Genomic DNA, 19,214 nt, shown 5'->3' with positions numbered 1-19,214 from the left:
CCTTCACTGATTTTAACTGCTGTTAGGCCTTGGAGTTCTGTCCGAACCACCTTCCTTTTAATGAATTATACTCTCTCCAGATCTTGTCTACTTGTGGCTTGGAGTTAGCCACTGTAGGTGACAGCTATGCAAAGGTGGTAACTTCTAAATAAATTTTACCCCAAATTTCTCTCCTGAACATTCCTCTGCAACACTCTGAACTCATGTTCCTCAACTTCAAAGGCATCCTCAAAGTTGCCTGGCAACCCTACCACCCCTTGCTCATCAGTTCACTTCCCCACCCTCTAAAACTTAGGACAGCATCTCACCTTCTGGAAATCCTCCTTAAACCTTGAATGCCCTCCTGACCTCTCCCCTCACTCCCAACAGAAAACACTCCACACTTCAAGATTATCATCAAAATAAAAACAGATCTCCCTCAGCTTTGACCACCAACTGTTCATCACTTCTTCTCCCCACATACCTCCTTTCTGAGGATGATCCCTTACTGCCTGTGCTCTTTAGACCACACAGTTATCTTGCCTTCTCAGGAACCCTGCGTTATTATCCATCATTCTCTCATTCATGCTCTCTCTCAATATAAGGATTCACTCATAAACTGAACAATTATCAAACACAGATATGCATATCCCTTGATTCACCAAGTCTACTTCTAGGGATTTATACAAAAGACGAGCACAAAGATTTAACTGCGAGAATATTCACCCTAGTGTTTTCTAAATAGCTAAAAAATACAACCTGTAAAATAGCAGGAAAACAATTAGATACACCGTAACACATCTATACTAAGACCTACTACAGAGCTATTAAAACTGTTACTTTTCTTTCCTTACATGGAAACATTCACAATTTACAGTCAAACAAAAATAGAAGGCTTCACAACAGTACAAATTTTATGAGCCCATTTTTTTAAGAAAGCATAATACATATTTATAAGCTCCAAATACACTCTGGTTACTAAAATGTTCAACTGACTGGGTGAATGGGATTAGAAGAGGTTTTTACTTTCTTCTTTTTACTTATATATAATTTTGAATTTAGCAAAAACATCTATATACATAATTAAAGATTCTATTGAATTCAGAGAAAATCTAAATACTAAGCAAATACAAGACTACAAAAACTGAACTAAGAGAATAAGGTATGCAATTATCATTAATGTATTTTAAATTAAAACATGTTCTTATTTGGGGAGAGAAAACGTTTTTGATATTTAATGAAGTTTTCCAATTTCTTCTGAGTCCCGATAAAAATTACCCTCATGCTGGAGTGATACCTTTTACATAAAGCCAAAAGAGGTCCTTATCTACAGGAGACTAGATAAAGATGAACAAACTTTAATATATTCATACAAAGGAATACTGCTCATCAATAAAAAGGAGCAAGTTAATGGGGCACCTGGGTGGCTTAGTCAGTTAAGGGTCCTACTCTTGATCTCCTCCGCCCAGGTCATGATTTCATGGTTCGTGTGTTCAAGCCCCTTGTCAGGCTCTGCGCCGTGTCAGTGCAGAGCCTGCTTAGAATTCTCTCTCTCCCTCCCTCTCTCTCTCTCAAAAATAATAAACTTAAAAAAAAAAAAAAAAAAGAGAACAAGTTACTGATATATACAATATGGATAAATCTCAAAAACATTATGCTGAGTGAGAAAGACTTACACAAAGAATATGCTATATGACTTCATTAAAATGAAGTTCTAGAATTAGATAAACTACTCTACCATGGGAAAAAATGAGAATAAGGGTGAGAGGGTTGACTGGGAAGGGCAAGCAGGAAGTTCCTGGGGTGACATTAATGTTCAACAACACGATGGTGTTGCACTACACAGGTGTGTGCATTTATCAACATTCAAACTCATCCAACGGTTCACTTAGGATCTGTGCCTATCATAACTCTAGCAGATGGTACGCGTGCAGAAATGTTTCAGGGTGATCTATACTGATGTCTGCAAGTTACTTCACAAGCATCCCCCTTAAAAAAAAAAGGTTAATAATTCTCTCTCTCTCCTTCTGCCCCTCTCTCCCGCTTGTGTTCTCTAAAATAAAAAAAATAAAATAAAACAAAACCAAGGTCTTAATAGCTAGAGGGATACATAGACATATAATTAAAAAAATTATAGAAACCAGGTGGTGGGTATAATTCTCCCAACTTTTTTATTCTCATTAAAAAAACGTTGGAAAAATTTAACTTTCAATAAAGTCAGCTAGCAAAGGCAAACTACCTAGTTAAATGTATGCATTTGAAAGCAGGAAAAGAAATAGAAGAAACCTTCCTAGTTTTTCAATTACCAAATGATTTTACAGCTTGGAGTAATTTCTCAAATGGCAGAAAACATCCCATCTTTAACAAAAGACACTAAAACATTTTAGCAATCAATTGCCATTTCTATAAAGTCACAAGCATTTCTGCACGTTGACAAATATGGATGCTTTTTGGGAACTTCATTTGTAAACCATCTGTGGACAATGACATAATAAAGAGATAAGAGCTATATCTATGTCATAACTAATTATGGAAACAATTACATGCACCTTGATACTAACTATTGAAAATACTGGTATGAAAACACACAGGATATAGGTCAAAACAGACCACCAACTATTCATCAAACTTTTCCTAAAGGACACAGAAAATAATAAATAATGTTTAATTGCTAACTTATAATAATGTTTAATTGTTAACTTATAATACAATAACTTTCCTAATTAAACATTTTAGGAAATATAAATTATAAACTACGACAATTTCAGTTTCAGTCATCATAACAAAATCTTGTTTACATTGATCTTTAAAATATTTTTTTAATTTTTTATTTTAATGTTTATTTATTTTTGAGACAGAGAGAGGCAGAGCATGAACGGGGGAGGGTCAGAGAGAGGGAGACACAGAATCTGAAACAGGCTCCAGGCTCTGAGCTGTCAGCACAGAGCCTGACGCGTGGCTCGAACACACGGACCGCGAGATCGTGACCTGAGCCGAAGTCCGCCGCTTAACCGACTGAGCCACCCAGGAGCCCCTAAAATATTTTTTTTAATGTTTATTTTTGAGAGAGAAAGGAGAGCATGTGCCCTCAAATGGGGGAGGGGGGAGGGGGAGGGGTAGAGGGAGAGGGAAACAAAGAATCTGAAGCAGGCTCCCTACTGTCAGTGCAAAACCTGAGTGGGGCTCAAACCCATGAACTGTGAGATTATGACCTGAGCCGAAGTCCAACTGACTGAGCCACCCAGGCGCCCCTAAAATATTTTTAAATCTTTGCTAAAGAAAATGACACGAAGCCCTCAGAGAAATCCTTACTAATAAAGGACTTATCATTCTGTAGATGATAAACATCAGCTATAGAAGATACAATAAAATCACCTGGAAGAAAAAAATTAAAACCTTCATAAATTTGTTATGAATATTTTAGTTTCTGAATATAATCTATTGATTTTACAGTATATGTTACTATATATCATGCGTATATATATTTGTGAAGTTGCACATACAAAAAAACTATATATGCTACACTTCGAATGATTTAAGGTAAGGGTTTTTCAACAGTCATTCTGCATTTAGTTTTTCAATAATTCTATATCTTATTTTTGTCACGCACACAGACACTGAACCTAACCCCCACGTACGCTGTAACTCCACCATATATATAATACAACCTACCACAGTAATTTCCCATCCCTCCAAATTCTCTACCAGTTATGCTGATAAGTCTAAAGAAGGTTCACATATATTATAAAAGATTCCTTCAACAAATATTTATTCAAAGCTTAATATAAGCCAAACATGAGAACTGACACGGGATGTACAATGACAAATAAGTCACGTGACCCCAGCTTACAAGGTAGGGACAGAGGGGAATGAGAGATAGCAAATAAGTAAACAAAGACAAATATATGTGTTTATGGACAGAACTGTGAAAAAAAGTTACAGGATGGAATGATGTTCAAGAGAGAGAGAACCTGCTTATGGTTAGCAGGTCAGACCTCTGTGAGGAGATGATATTAAAGCCCAAGTCCTGATGACCAAGCAACAGCAGGCTTTGTTGCAAAGAGCAGGAGAGAAGAGTATCCCTTCAGGAGTCATAGCATGTGCAAAGGCCCAGAATGAGGAATGAGCTCAGTAGGTTGAAGTAACAGAAAGGCCAGTGTGACTACGGCACAAACTGCAGACAAAGGTGGAACTGGTTTCAGGGAGGGCTTAGTAAGAATGCCGGAGTTTATTCTAAGTGTAAAAGAAAATCAGTGAAGAATATTAGAAAGGGAGAATGACACAGAGTCTTTTACTTGGTAGAGAAGGAGTTGTAAAAGAAAGAATGGAAGCTAAAGTAGTACAGACCAAAAAAAAAAAAAAAGGAAACAAAACAAAACACCAGGGGAACTAGGAAGTGGAAAGGAAGGCCTGAGATATTCTGACAAGAGAATCGGTAAGACTGGCTCACAAGGCAAGGGGGAGGGAGACCGTATGAACAACTGCACACACGATGGTGCTATTAACAAGGCTGACAGAGTAAGAAAACAAGTCTGGTCCTGACGGTGAGGGGAAGGTTTAGCAGGGAATCAAGAACAATTTAGACAGGATACCTTCGAGATGCCTGTAAGACAGCCAAAAGGATATGATGAGTTAGGCAGCTGGATTTAGGTCAGGGGATGGGACTTAGGGGCATATTGATCGAGTTCTTTAAACTGACCTGGGTGTCCATAAAATACAAACAAATGGGCCACACTCCAGATCTTGTGCATCAGAATGACGAGTACATGCACATTTTTAACACGGTCAAGTGATTCTGGTGTCAACTGGAGTCTGAGAAGCACCTGTGTAAATAGTCTAATGTTATAGTTCATCACCTAGGGATATAACTCTTTGCAGAAGAAAACAATATGTCGAGCAATAATGGTTTGACTAATCGAGAGTTATCTCATCTCCTCCAGACACACAACATTATAGAGGAAACACTGTTCTAATTAGCCATTCTTTCAAATGACATTTACTGAAGGCCACTCTGAAAGTGAATAATTTCATTTCCTAAATATTTCCTTACAAAATACACAAGAAATGGCTCACGAGTAAATCAAGGTCCAGAAAGGTAGGGTCTCTCCCAAAGGACACACAATCAAGAAGAGCCAAAATTCACAAATCAAGATAACACCAATTCCAATCTGCTTTCCACCACACAAAAATGCCACAAAGCTCATGACTATAACATTCACCATCTGTCACATGTCACGTGCAAAAATGATTACAGTTGACCCTTGAACAAGGGTTTGAAGTACATGAGTCCACTAATATGTGGACTTTTCTTGATAAATACTGTAAATATTTTCTCATGGTTTTCTTAACATTTTTTCTCTAGCTTACTTTATAACACAGTATATAATACATATAGCATACAAAATATGTTACTTGACTGTTTATATAACCAATAAGGCTTAGGGTCAACAGTAGGCTATTAGCAGGCAAGTTTGGGGGGAGTCAAAAGATATACGTGGATTTTCCACGGAGTAGGGGTTGATGGCCTTAACTCCCATGTTGTTCAAGGGTCAAATGTATAACAAGACAAAGTGGGGTGAGTGCCTTAAGAGGAACAGAAAGGACAATGAAAGTAAGAAGGAAAAAATTACTTTTTCATTTTCACTACTGAAAAGTTTCATAATTGCAGAAGCTATAAACTCTTACCTTTCAAAGCATCCACAAAAGCTCCTAGTAGCAAAAGTGTTTTACTCCTATACAAAAAGCACTAAGACTCTACCTAACTTAACCTACTACCTCTTCATAGACTTTGGGCCTTTAATTTAAAGGAAAAAAAAAAAAAGCTACCTATACAATGGCTACAAAGGCCCTGTATAAATCTAGCCCTTTAATTGCTAGATTAAACAAAAGGTCACAAAACAGGTCATCCACGACTAAACTCAAGTGTCCTCATCAGTTAAATGAGAACACAGTGTTTGGGATAAAGAACCTATACACTTGGGGTGCCTGGGTGGCTCAGTTGGTTGAGCGTGTGACTTCAGCTCAGGTCATGATCTCGCAGTCTGTGAGTTCAAGCCCCATGTCAGGCTCTGTGCTGACACCTGGGGCCTTGAGCCTGCTTCAGATTCTGTATCTCCCTCTCTCTCTGCCCCTCCCTCTCTCTCTGCCCCTCCCCCACTCATGCTCGCACGAGCGCGCGCTCTCTCTCTCTCTCTGTCAAAAATAAACATTAAAAAATTTTATATAAAAAAAGAACTTATACACTTAAAAGTCACTATCATTTATAGTTATTATCGGGAGAACATACACATAATAATCTATAACTGTTAGAGATTTTATGTTTTTCCATCTTTTTTTTTTTCATGTTTATTTATTTTTGAAAGAAAGACTGAGCATAAATGGGGGAAGGGGCAGAGAGAGAAGGAGATACAGAATCCGAAGCAGGCTTCAGGCTCCAAGCTGTCAGCACAGAGCCTGACACGAGGCTCAAATCCATGGACCGTGAGATCATGACCAGAGCCAAAGCCGACACTTAAGTGACTGAGCCACCCAGGCGCCCCCGTAAGAGATTTTATTTTTATGTGAAATGTTGAATTTTGCTTCAAGTATATACTTCCATCTATCTCAATACTATACAACTAGTAATGTTTCTTCAAATGCTGGGAAATCCTCTTTGCTGACTGCCCCTAGACAAGAATCAATCGTCTGACTCGAAACTCAGGGCCACTCTGTACTTACCTTTTCACAACAGTTCTAATGTTTGTCAACTATTCATTATCCCCAAGCTAGACTTTAAGTTCCTTGAAGGCAGAAGCTGTGTCTTGTTCATTTCTAATCATTCAACACCTGAGCAGTTATTACGTGTCTTGCACTGATCTAGGTCCTGACAACAAAGCAGTGAACAAAATAGTCTCTGCCCTCCTCAGACCATATACTCCAAAGAGATAAAGAAATATTAATATAGGGGCACCTGGGTGGCTCAGTTGGTTAAGTGGCCGACTCTTGATTTCGGCTCAGGTCACAATCTCATCATCGTTGAGATCCAGACCCATGTCGGGCTCTGTGCTAACAGCAAGGAGCCTGCTTGGGATTCTCTCTCCCTCTCTCTGCCTCTTCCCTGCTGACATACGTGTTCTCTCTCTCTCTCTCAAAAATAAATAACACTAAAAAAAGAGATACTAATATATATCAATTAGTAATAAACATTATTAAATAAAGGAGAAAAGGAGGACTAGAAATACTGTAGGAGCTACTCGGTTGCTATGTTACATTGGTTATCAAGGAAAGCCTCACATATAACTGAAATCTGAATAGGTGGAGAAAGTCACACAGATATCTTCAGGAGTCATCCAGAGAGAGAGGGAGAAGAGCAAGTGCAAAAGCCCTGAGGCAGGAACATAGTTGTTCTGTTGGGAAAATTCTAAGAAGGCAAAGCGATGGAGTATAACAGAGGGCAGGCTCTGAGGGAAGAAGAGTGCCATGATCTGATTTATGTTTCAAAGAATCACTCAGACTCCTGTAACAAGAATAGAGAACACAGAAGCAGTGAACCTCATTAGAATCCTGCAATTATCCAGAGGAGCCATAAATGGTGGCTTGAACCAGGTGGGCGATGATGAGGACTAGCTGGATTTTAGTTAGGTTTTCAAAACAGAACTCACAAAATTTGATGAACTGGATGTGAAAAGAAAGATGAATCAAGGAGAGATTTTAAAAGATGAGGAAGAACAGAATTACCATTAAATAAGACAAGAAAGTCAGAGAAGCAGTTTTCCCAGAATCTAGCAAACTGCCCAGGACATAGTGGACGCTCAAATATTTGTGAATTAAATTCAACTGAATAAACTCCCAAAATGAAACAGTAAACTCAATGTATTGCTCTCTATTTATGCTAATTTCCTTTAGTAATGTTTGCTGATTACACAGCGACTTAGCCCCTAACACAGCTCAGGTGCTCACATGGAAACCTTACACTGCAACACAGCAACTAATCCTTGCATCTGAAGTACCAGTTTCAGTTTTAAGTTCACAATTCTCTCGGATGTAAGAGAAATCTGCCATGAAAGCTCTGTGACAGCCTGAGGATTCTTATACCCAAAGTAATTAACCTGTTCGTTAATGATGTCATATTCCTGGAAGGTAGAGCAGTGCAAATAGAACCCCCTAGGGCAGAATTAATTGAAAATTATAACACTTCACGACAAATTTTCAGAATGGGACAAGACTGAACAAGTCCCCTAAAAAAAATTATAAAATAAGAAGTCATCAGCATTTTTTAAAATGTCCTTTTTATCTGCAGCAATAAGTCCCTTCAAAACAATTTTGATGTAAAACTAAAATCTGCTTGGGAATATAAAATTTCGCACGTCTTCCCCCGAGCAGGCACTTTCCTGCCAATCAGTGAAAAGGAGCTTCACTTAGGAAAGGATCGGGTGTTCTCACTCACTACAGCACTTCTCAGGCATACTCCCAGATTTTCTAATCCAGCGCCTTTACTATAGCTCCATAAAGAACCACAAAGTTAACAGAAATACATTAAAAGGAACGCTCCTAAAACAAAAAAGTTATCATCCTTTCCTCCCTTCCGGTTACTTTAAAAATTTAACCGAAGCTTAAAAATATTAACTGAAGTTTAAGTATCATCTCTCTTCCACATTAGTCACCCTAACGCCCCACCCTAACCTAATGTGTTTAAAAACACAAACAAACAAAACAAAACATGCGTACAACTTTCAGCGAAAAGACAGCGTAAAAACAAGCCCAGATCGTTCGGAGAGGCTGATCGTACTGAATTCAGCAACAGGCAGCACTTCCTTTTTCCTATCAGTAAACGGCCTTGAACCAATCCAAACAAATCTGAAATGCCAGCCAGATTCCCCGTATCTCCCCCGCTCCCTCCCCCCCAAAGCTGGCCTGGAAACACAGCAGCCGCTGACCACAGAGCTGAACAGAAAAGAACCAGCACAAACAATGATTTTTGGAGGCAGGAAGGTCAGGAGCCAGGTTTTCAAACACCACCTGGTCGCGAGTTAGAGCCCGGCCGCCCCGCAATTACATTCCCCACCGAGCGGCACGCACTCCTCCCCCGCGCCGAGGGCCCCGCACGCGGATTCGAGGCGAGGTGGGGAGCGGAGAGAGAACCGCCTCGGGTGAAGGGAGTGCCCAAGGGGTGCCCGGGCGCCCGCGGAACGGAGCGCAAATAAGCACGCGTGCCAAGGATGAATGCGGCGTCCCTTAGGAGCACAGTGCTCGGCGCCTGCCACAAAACGCGGAGGGCAGGGAGCCCCAGTCGGGCTTTCCTCCCCAGGTGCAACGGGCTGGAGGGGCTACAGGTTCAGGACCCCTGAGAAGGGGCCCCGGAGGCTACTACTTCCCCGTAAAAGGGTGGGGCGCACGGGGACGCAGGTAGGGGCTGCTGCTACTGCTCCGTCCCTCCTGTCATCACCGACGTAGGGGCACCCTAAAGAGCGGAGAGGGGGTGGGGGGTGGGGGAGGGGAGCACTAGAGCCAGCGGGGCAGTGGGCCCGAGGGGGCGGCGGGCCGGCGGGCGCGCGCGCGCGCCGGGGCGAGGAGAAGGCGCGACCCCGGCCCGGAGCCCGGGAGGCGCGAGCAGCCGCCGGACTGCGGAACGCCAGCGCTGCCCGGCCAGCGACCAGGGGAAGCGGGAAAGGGGCCACCCTCCTCCCCGCCCCCACCACACTCACCATGTAGAGGGTGAAGGGCAGGCCGAGCAGAAAGAGCCACAGGTAGAGGTGCAGCGCGTTCACGAAGGTGGCCTGGTGCGGGTCGTAGTACCAGCCCCCGCTGAGCGCGGCCCACACCCCCTGCCGGAGGATCTGCAGCGTCTGCGACCCCATCCCCACCCGGCGCCGCCGCCGCCGCCGCCGCCGCCGTCCCCGCCCCGGCCCCAGCTCGGCCTCGGTCGCCGGAGCCCGCAGCTGCCCCGTCTATCCCCCTCCGGAGCTCCGGGAGAGCGGGCCGGCGCTCCGGCGGTCGCTAGGGCTGCTGCAGGAGGAGGAGGAGGAGGCAGCGAACGAGAAGGAGGAGGAGACCGAGGAGGCGGCGAGCGGCGGGGCGGAGGAGAGCGGAGAAGAGGAGGAGACCAGCCTCCACAGCGCCGCCGCCATCTTGTCTCCTAACACCCGGAGCCGGAGCCAGGCCCCCGTGCCCGCGGCCCGTCAGCGCCGCCGCCGCCGCCGCCGCGACCCCCGCCGGCCGCCAGCCCTGGGCCCGGCGGAGAGGGAGGCCCGGCGCCCGGGAGGGACGGGGAGCAAGCCGCGCCCCCTCCAGCCCCTCCTCTCCTCTCCCTCCGCCCCCCGGGCCGGCTCTCCGCGGGTGCGCGCAGCGCCTCGGCTGCGGCGGGCGCCTCCTGGCGGCGCCCGGGAGAAGCGCGCGCAGACGCGGGCCGGGCCCGGGACTGGGGCGGGGCGGGGGGAGTTGGGGTGGTGCTGGGCTCTGGGAGACTCTTTTCTGCCCCTGGCAAACCACCCTGCCAAGTGCCTTGACCAGTCCCCCCAAACGGGGACCGTCATACTCCCAAACCTTGTCTTTAGAACCATGTCAGCATCCTGGCTGACGTTTTATCATGTTTATTTTAGTTAACACCTGGGAACAGTGAGGCTAATATCTGCGATGCTTAGTTGAAGGCCATGCAGAATTCAATACAGCTGGTGACTAGTGAAAAGTCACCAAGGCGCTCAATTTGAGCAAGAACTGTGTTGGCCCTTGGAGGGAGCTGGGGGCCCTCGGGTGAGAAAAACAGCCACGCCAGGATTGTGAGGATTTACTACTAACAAAGACAGATGAATTAATAGGAATTTCAAGAGACGTAACAGTCTAGGGTAGACAGGTTTATCATTCTGTACACGGTGATTTTATATTTTCATGTGCTGTAACTTGTAGCCATTTTTATTAATAGGCCAATCTAAACTGTGGGTCTTATAGCTCTCTTACTGCTGTAGAGACTGGGAATCATTCTTGCCTCTTTGGAACGTTTGTAAGGTATTTCTGATCTCATTGAATGAAATTTTTTTTTAAGTTTGAAGTTTGAGTTTAATTATTATAGCAATAAAAGTACTCTATACGCCTGCATTAAACCTGCTGGAATTAATCAGAAATGCAAGAGAGCCAAAAGAAACTGGTGCTATTTTAAGAAAAGTATTGAAAAACCATTGCAATACTTCCGGGGGCCATACCACTTTATGGTTCAAATATGTTCATTCCCATTTCATCTGACCTGCACAACGCTAGGGGAAGGACACACAGAAGCTATCCTTATTTTATGCATAAGGAAACTGAAGTGTAAAGAAACTGTGTCCTCATAAGTAATGGTGGTTTGAGAAGACCTCTGAAACCAGCAGTCATTCTAACTGCTGCAACTGAAATTTAATGTAGAAGTTTATTTCTCAGCAATCCACCTCATCCATTCAGACAAGAATTTGAACTGATCAGTACTGCTAGGCAGCTTTTGGTTACCTGTGGCCAGTTTAAACATATGACCAATGGTTCTCAAGTGTATTCTCAGGACCAATTGTGTCACCACACCTGAGAACTTTGTTAGAAATGCAAAGTCTCAGGCATCGCTCCAGAGAAACTCTGGGTGTGGGACCTAGCCATCTGTTTGTTTATTTATTTTCAGAGAGAGAGCACAAGTGGGAGAGGGACAGAGAGAAGGAGAGACAATCTTAAGCAGGTCCCTGCGCCATCATGGCAGAGCCTGGTGTGGGGCCCGAACTCAAACCATGAGGTTGTGACCTGCACTGAGATCAAGGGTTGGAAGCTTAAGTGACCGAGCCACTCTGGCCGGTCCCACAACAATCTGTTTTAACAAGCCCTCCAAAAGATTACAATGTACCTTAGAGGTTGAAACTACCATTGTAGAACATTGTCCCCAGCCTTGATTTATTTCCTATGACCACAAAGCCATCAAGTTCCAATAAGATGCCTTCATATTGTGAGACACAAATGAACACTGGCCAAAATATACTTTAAAATATATTAGTATGTCTGGGGGCACCCTGGTGGCTCAGTCAGTTAAGTGTCCAACTCTTGGATTTGGCTCAGGTCCTGATCTCACAGCTCGTGGGTTCAAGCCCTGCATTGGGCTCTATGTGGACAGCACAGAGCCTGCTTGGGATTCTCTCTCCCTCTCTCTTTCTGCAACACCCCTCCCTCCTACTCCCGCTCCCTCTCTCTCTCTCTCTTTCTCAAAAATAAATAAACATAAAAATGTTTATGTCTGAAAGCACAATCAAGTTTAAATAATGTAATTTGACAATGAAACTAGTGGTCTTGAGGCTTGGTTTTAGACATAAGGTATTGTCAACTGTTCATTTGTTTCTCCTAAAAGAGACAGGAAAGCTCTCTGAGCAGGTTTTGGAAGTGATCCCAAGCACTTCCAACACAAACAAAGATGTAAACAAGGATAAAATTCCAGTACCACATCAGTTTCCACACCAGCGAATATCTGCTTTCGTTTAATGTAAAAGGATTAACTGTAATAAGGGTGAGGTAGACTGGAAGAAGCGGAGACCAGACCTAGATACATCATGGAATTGGAGGCAGACCCAGCTGGCGTGATGAGCAGGCAACCGGAAGACAGTATCTGAAGGGTAGGGCACAGGCAGCGGCCAGGAAAGCAGCCAGCATGACGCTGGTTCAACACAGAGAATGCAAGTGTTGTAAGCCAGTGGGCAGCTGGAACACAACCTTGGGAAATCCAGGAGCAGACAAAAAATTGGGAAATTGTGGCAGGCGTTAAGAAAATATGTTGCTTGTAGCAAAGCCCCAGCTTCAGTGCTGTCTTCCAGGTCTGGATTCCTCTCCTTATAAGGAATTGATGAAAACAAATAGAATTCAGGTCTTTGAGATAATGTACTAGACAAGCTTGCAGGGCAAGGACTTGGGCTCAGGGTGATAAGACAGGTATCCAAAGGCTAGATGTGGCAAAGGGAGACATAAAAACAAAGCAGGAACTTCATACCCAGAACTGAGACTGAATTTCACATTGATCACGGTCGCCTTGTACTGAGGTCCCAGAATGTTAATACAGAACTCTCATTCCCTTCCAATGTGGCTGGGATTGATCCAGGAGCCTAGAGATGAGAATCGACTGACAACCAGCCACTGAGTGAAAGGGGGCCAGCAGAATAAGCAGGCCCAGAAGGCAGGGAAGGCAGTTATAGACTACATTTTTCAGCCCTGGACTGGCAAACGCCTTTTAGAAAAATGCTTATTAGCTAAGTTAGCCATTGAAAGAATTCAATGAAATGGATGACCTTTTTGAAAGACTGACTCAGTCTTTGGAGTGGGGGTGGAAGGAGAGAACCCTACAATGCTTTTTATCTGGAGCTTTCAACATGTTTATGAATGCTGCCACAATGAGCTTTCTATTTTATGGACAGGGAGCCAAGGCACAGAGAGGTTAAATGGTTTGCCCAAGGTAATATACCCTAAATTATAAGAGCAGGACAAAAACTGAGGAATCTAATTTGCTAAGTGTTAGTCCTCTGAGCCCTGCACAAAAGCTATTAACAATGATACACTTAGCATGTCAAAGCGGCAGTGACATACTACCAAACCACCACCTGACTTTTGCTCATCTTTCAGCTAATTCTATTAAAATTATACTTCCTGACTTCATGGGCCCCTTGAGGACTGGGGATGCTCTGCCAGCGTGTGCTCCTCTCCTGCCTGAAAGGAACAAAGCTGAGTGTGCAAAACCTTCTAATAACCCCCACGCAAGCCCGCCTCGGAGCAGAGGCAAACAAACCGCAGCTCTGATCCGTTTATGCAGCAACAATTACATACCTTGGATGTTATTGCCCAAGTGTCCCGCCAGCAACCTGAATGTAGCAGGTATCCATGGTTTCTCCCTCAACCCAAACCAGCCCTTCTTCTGATGTGTTTCTCTTCATGAAACCGGTATTTTCCAACTAACTCCAACCTGAAACCTCACATACCCTCCCCCGTGGGCTAAAAAGTAAAGCACCTCATCCTTCTTGGAAATCTCAAGAAGACTTTTTTTTAACTTTTTTTTTAACTTTTTAAAAAAATTTTAAATATTCATTTATTTAAGTAACCTTTACACCCAACATGGTGCTCGAACCCACGACCCTGAGATCAAGAGTTGCATGATCTTCCATCTGAACCAGCCAGGTGCCCCGCTACTGGGTTTTTTAAAATATCAATTCCATGTGAGGAGGTTTTGTGTCATCTTGAGGGGATCTTTTGATATATCTCAAAATCCCAATCCACTATTCTTTTTTTTTTTTTTATTTTTTTTTTCAACGTTTTTTATTTATTTTTGGGACAGAGAAAGACAGAGCATGAACGGGGGAGGGGCAGAGAGAGAGAGGGAGACACAGAATCGGAAACAGGCTCCAGGCTCCGAGCCATCAGCCCAGAGCCTGACGCGGGGCTCGAACTCACAGACCGCGAGATCGTGACCTGGCTGAAGTCGGTCGCTTAACCGACTGCGCCACCCAGGCGCCCTTCCCAATCCACTATTCTTAAGCTCACACACAACACTTTTAGGGCAGGACAATGAAAGGAAAGGGGAAGTGTATAAGATATCGTAAAACTCCCCAGATGCTGGTAATCCCTGAATTAGAAACAAAATGCACATGTATTATTTCCCATCTTTTCACATTTAAGGATTCTTCTATCTCAACGGATGTCTGATGTGTTTGTACCATATTAAAGGTCTTGCTTACCTTTCTGTTTCAGCCACGGTAGCGTAATGCTGGCGGGACCTGTTGGACCAAGTGATCTCGCTGGGTGATTCCCTGAAGAGCTCACCTGATTGGTAGCCGTCAGTGTCATCTAGAACACCTGCCTGTAGTTACGCAGAAAATGAGAGTTGTCACCTCTGGAGGCTGGATGTCTGGTTCTTCTGGCAAGAACATTCCTTGGTGGGAAGTGGTGGCCAGTAGTGGAAATATTACGGGGTGTGCGATCAACCTGTGTTTCAATTCAGAGTCATCTACTTTCTAAGTCTGTCCTAGCCCCAAATCAAGAAATCCAAGCAGAATTGAAGAATTCTGGGAAATTAGGGGCGCCTGGGTGGCTCAGCCGGTTAAGCGTCCGACTTCAGCTCGGGTCACGATCTCACCATCCGTGAGTTCGAGCCCCGTGTCGAACTGAGCTGAGCTGATGGCTCAGAGCCTGGAGCCTGCTTCCGGTTCTGTGTCTCCCTCTCTCTCTGCCCCTCGCCCGTTCGTGCTCTGTCTCTCTCTGTCTCAAAAATAAATAAACGTTAAAAAAAAAAAAAATTCTGGGAAATTCAATGTGGCGGACTCATTGCATTTAGTTTTGATAGTTTTTTATTTATTTTTAGTTTTTCGTTATTATTTTTTTAAGTAGGCTCCATGCCCATTGTGGGGCTTGAACTCACGACTCTACTGACTGAGCCGGCCAGACGCCCCTCAATTACTTTTTCTAGCAGCAAAAATAAACAACGATGTAATAAAAAGATCTGTCCCTTGGAGATTTTCCATAGCTTTCTTTATGGAAACCTCGACAGCACGTGGGAATGTATTTCTTATGAATTTTGTTTGTTCTTTTGGCTTTGTTTTTGGTTTTGGGTTTTATTTTTGTTTTTGCTTTGCCTGTTGTCACTGGGATTCAGCAGCTGTTAATATACATCACCATTTTCTAAATATGCACAAATAGTGTATTTTGTATATATGTCCCAGGGAATGATATCTTCAGGATGAAATCTCCCAATTAAATCAGTAGAGATCATGATGCAAACTAAAAGCTCCCAGTCCATCCAGTTTTCTCTTTCTCTCAGTATTTCCATTGTTTAAACTCATTTTGCTCTCACGTCCTGTGACAAGTGTTTTTCAACATGTAACCCATGAATCCCGCACCCCCAAATCACAATCTATTAAGAACATTCCAAATTCTAGTACATCTCTCCGCAGGGTATCGAAAAACTCCTCCAGTGTTGGCAATCCCTGAAGCAGAGAATTAATATGAGCACCTATTGTTTTCCATCTTTTGCTATCAAAAGATAGAATTCCAAGCAGTCAATAGAACATTGAAGGGGCTTTTAACAACTGATATGGATTGATCTTTAAGATATACGGTTAAGTGAAAAAAAGAAGTGTAGGACAGTGCGTATAACATGCTGTTGTTTGCATAAAGGGAAAAAAAAGCATATTTTATATGGGATTATGTATTGAATGTCCCTAACAGAACATCTGAGACAATGGCAGCAGGAGTTGCCACAGGGGTGAAAGACTTACTTTTCATTGCATGTCTTTTGTACTTTATGAATTTCATGTCACATGCATATTACTCATTTTTAAAAAATAATAAGTTGGAAAATAACGCAGATCCCTAGGTTCCACTTAGGTCTCACTAACTTGAAATCTCTAACACGCGCCCCAGAGATCTGCATGTTAAGGGCCCTATCCTGCAAACCTGTATTGAGAACCACTGTCCCCAACCGTTCTTTTTTTTTTTTTTTCTTTAAGTCCTTCCTTCTTTTCTTTTTCCTGACCCCCCCCCCCCCCCACCACCACCACCTCTCCTGCCCTCAGTTCCTCATCTCGTGTAGGGGTTTGCAATGCAATCATTCCAAGGTCCGTGCTTTTTTCACTCCTTTCCCTCCCACTCTTACCATCCACCACACCACAACCCAGGACGATCTGCCTCTTCTACCTTCACACAGGCTAACCTCCCAGGTTCTAATCTCAGCTGCCACCTGGATTCTTCCTGACAGTTCTTTGGTTCCCAGTTATTAGCTGCTTCACCCCTCGTAATGACTTTTAAAAGCTTGCCAAACCTGTTGGGATGAGCACTGGGTGTTGTATGGAAACCAATTTGACAATAAATTTCATATATTTAAAAAAAATAAAAATTAAATTAAATTAAAAAAAAAAGCTTGCCAATGTTCTCAAGACATCTACACCCCTCTTGCTCCCATAGGCACAAAGAAAATAGAGGATATCAGACTGGCATCTCTCAATTTCCTGCCCTCCTACTTCTATATTTATCTACACATGCATCCATCTTCCCTTCCCTCTTTTTTTTTTCCTTCTCTGAGTGGAACAGGAGTCGTTCTGCCTAAGGAACTCGCTCCACCTGGCTCTCTGGATCCCCCCCCCCCCCCTCCCGCAATCTCTGAACCATACTCAACCTGTTAACCTTGACTCCTTGGGCACCAAAAAGCATTCTCATTCTACTGATTCTTTCCTTCAGCCTACCAACAGGCACTGTCCTCCATAAACCTTCTGCTTGCTCCAGCATCCACCCTCCTTCTCCTCTGCTTCCCAGCCACGTTTCTTAAGACTGGAAGGATGCTCCTCACCTGCCTTGAACTTAACTCTGGTCACTGCTCTTGCCCCAAGTCACCAGTGATTTCCTGGTTGCCAAGTCCAGCAGACACTTTTCGGTCCCTGTCTTATCTAACCTTTTTGCTCCTGGGTCATTGCACTCTCTTCCTGGTTTCCTGTCACCTCCCTCCCTGATTATCCTAGACTCGGTCTCCTCTATGGAGTCCTCCTTGCATTCCTCAAAGGTTGTCAGTGGAGTAAGAAGGGGAAAAAATGTCCTATTGCCCACTTCCAGGGGATGCTAAAGCCTCCCCCCCTGAGTCCTGTAGTGACCTCAGCCTGTGGAAAGTACCAGAAAGTGAAAACCGAGTCCATATGAGGGGCGGTTAGAAACACATCACCTCCAAATTATTGGTGCAAATTAGTGTCTCGGGAGCAGAACAGTAAGGTCTGCTGTAAGTATTCCAGCTGTGATCTATATTTGCTTTTGGGGTTTCATTTTAAATCCTTCACTCCTAATAGCCTCAGGCTACTAGGAGTTCTTAAACTTCTAATCTCTAATTTATGAAGAGCGTTTTATAAGCATTTATTTATTTAGCCTTCAGGCTTGTACTTTGAAAACCTGACCTTAACTTATTGGGATTTGCTTGGCCCAGCCTCTCTACCAATCTGCTTCCAAGTGGCCTTTTTGGCTGGTATTTAGTTTTTCATCATAAAAAAATTTTTTTTTTTTACTTTTTTTTATCAGAGGAAATATAGAAAAGGGAGCTAAAACTCACCCAGTAGGCCCCCTACCCAGTCACAACCACAGAAAGTGTTGGAATCCTTCTCTGTCTCTCCACTCCATCCCCCTGGCTACTTCTGTACCATATTCTACTCGAAGTTCAGAGCCTGATTGGGAAAGTTTCTATGTCAACACATGCCATGTGCCTTGGCAGTTTGCTAAGTCTGAGAAACTTCAGGAGGTATTTTTTCCTTCTGACTTACCCATGTGTTTCATAGATTCTTGGAAATACTCCTCTGTGACATGGGTATTAGCCTACAGCTTCAAGTAACAGAAAATTGGATTCAAACTCACATAAACGATGAGGAAAAGTGTTGCTTCATACCGCTGCAAGCCCAGGAGGTAGGGCGGCTTCAAGGGCAGTTTAATGTAGTGGCTCTGGATCTGTTTCTCTGCAGTCTCCTGACACGACCTCCTCAATGGGTTGGCTTTCACCTAAAGCTGCTCCCTACATGGAGGCAAAATGGCTGTGGCGGTGACTGGTTCCACCTAGAAATGCCATCAATTTAGGCGCAGTTCACCTAAGAGCAGGGGCATGTCTTTCCCAGGAGCCTCTGGCATTCTTGAGTCAAGCCTTGTTCTCAGGGCAGTGATATACACTGACTTTGGCCACGGTTCCTGAACCAGTTCCTGGCTATGGGAAAGGACTTGCCCTTAGAGCAGCCAGTCCCAGATGTAGACTGAGACACAGGGGGTATGTTGGGAGTGGTAGATGCCTAAATAAAACTGGATTATGTTAAGAATCAGGGAGAAGAAGGGTGCCTGGGTGGCTCAGTCGGTTGAGCGGCCCACTTCGGCTCAGGTCATGATCTCGCGGTCCGTGAGTTCGAACCCCGCGTCGGGCTCTGTGCTGACAGCTCAGAGCCTGGAGCCTGTTTCAGATTCTGTGTCTCCCTCTCTCTAACCCTCCCCCGTTCATGCTCTGTCTCTCTCTGTCTCAAAAATAAATAAACATTAAAAAAAAAAAATTAAAAAAAAAAAAAAGAATCAGGGAGAAGACTGGGGTGCCTGGGTGGCTCAGTCAGTTAAGTGTCCAACTTCAGCTCAGGTCATGATCTCACGGTTCATGGGTTCAAGACCCTTGTCGGGCTCTGTGCTGACATCTCAGAGCCTGGAGCCTGCGTGGGATTCTGTGTCTCCCTCTCTCCCTGCCCCTCCCCTGCTCGCACTCTGTCTCTCTCTCTCTCTCA

At 44.0% G+C, this 19,214-nt stretch overlaps 1 protein-coding gene across 8 annotated transcripts in view; it reads right to left on the bottom strand.

Annotated features, from left to right (window-relative positions):
• PCNX1 (pecanex 1) overlaps nt 1-10,155 on the bottom strand; it is a 169,750-nt gene extending 159,595 nt beyond the window's left edge. For all 8 annotated transcript variants that reach the window (XM_019451368.2, XM_019451370.2, XM_019451369.2 and 5 more), the window contains exon 1: nt 9,663-10,155. In XM_019451368.2, the coding sequence (XP_019306913.2) occupies nt 9,663-9,815 (153 nt within the window). In that variant the 5' untranslated portion in view covers nt 9,816-10,155. The remainder of the gene's footprint in view (nt 1-9,662) is intronic.
• Between the last annotated feature and the right edge of the window lie 9,059 nt (nt 10,156-19,214).

The sequence above is a fragment of the Panthera pardus genome, unplaced genomic scaffold (assembly GCF_024362965.1).
Source record: "Panthera pardus isolate Hobbes unplaced genomic scaffold, ASM2436296v1 HiC_scaffold_24, whole genome shotgun sequence".
Taxonomy (NCBI): domain Eukaryota; kingdom Metazoa; phylum Chordata; class Mammalia; order Carnivora; family Felidae; genus Panthera; species Panthera pardus.
Note: the sequence above shows the minus strand (reverse complement) of the source record. Positions and strands in the feature narration are given on the sequence as shown.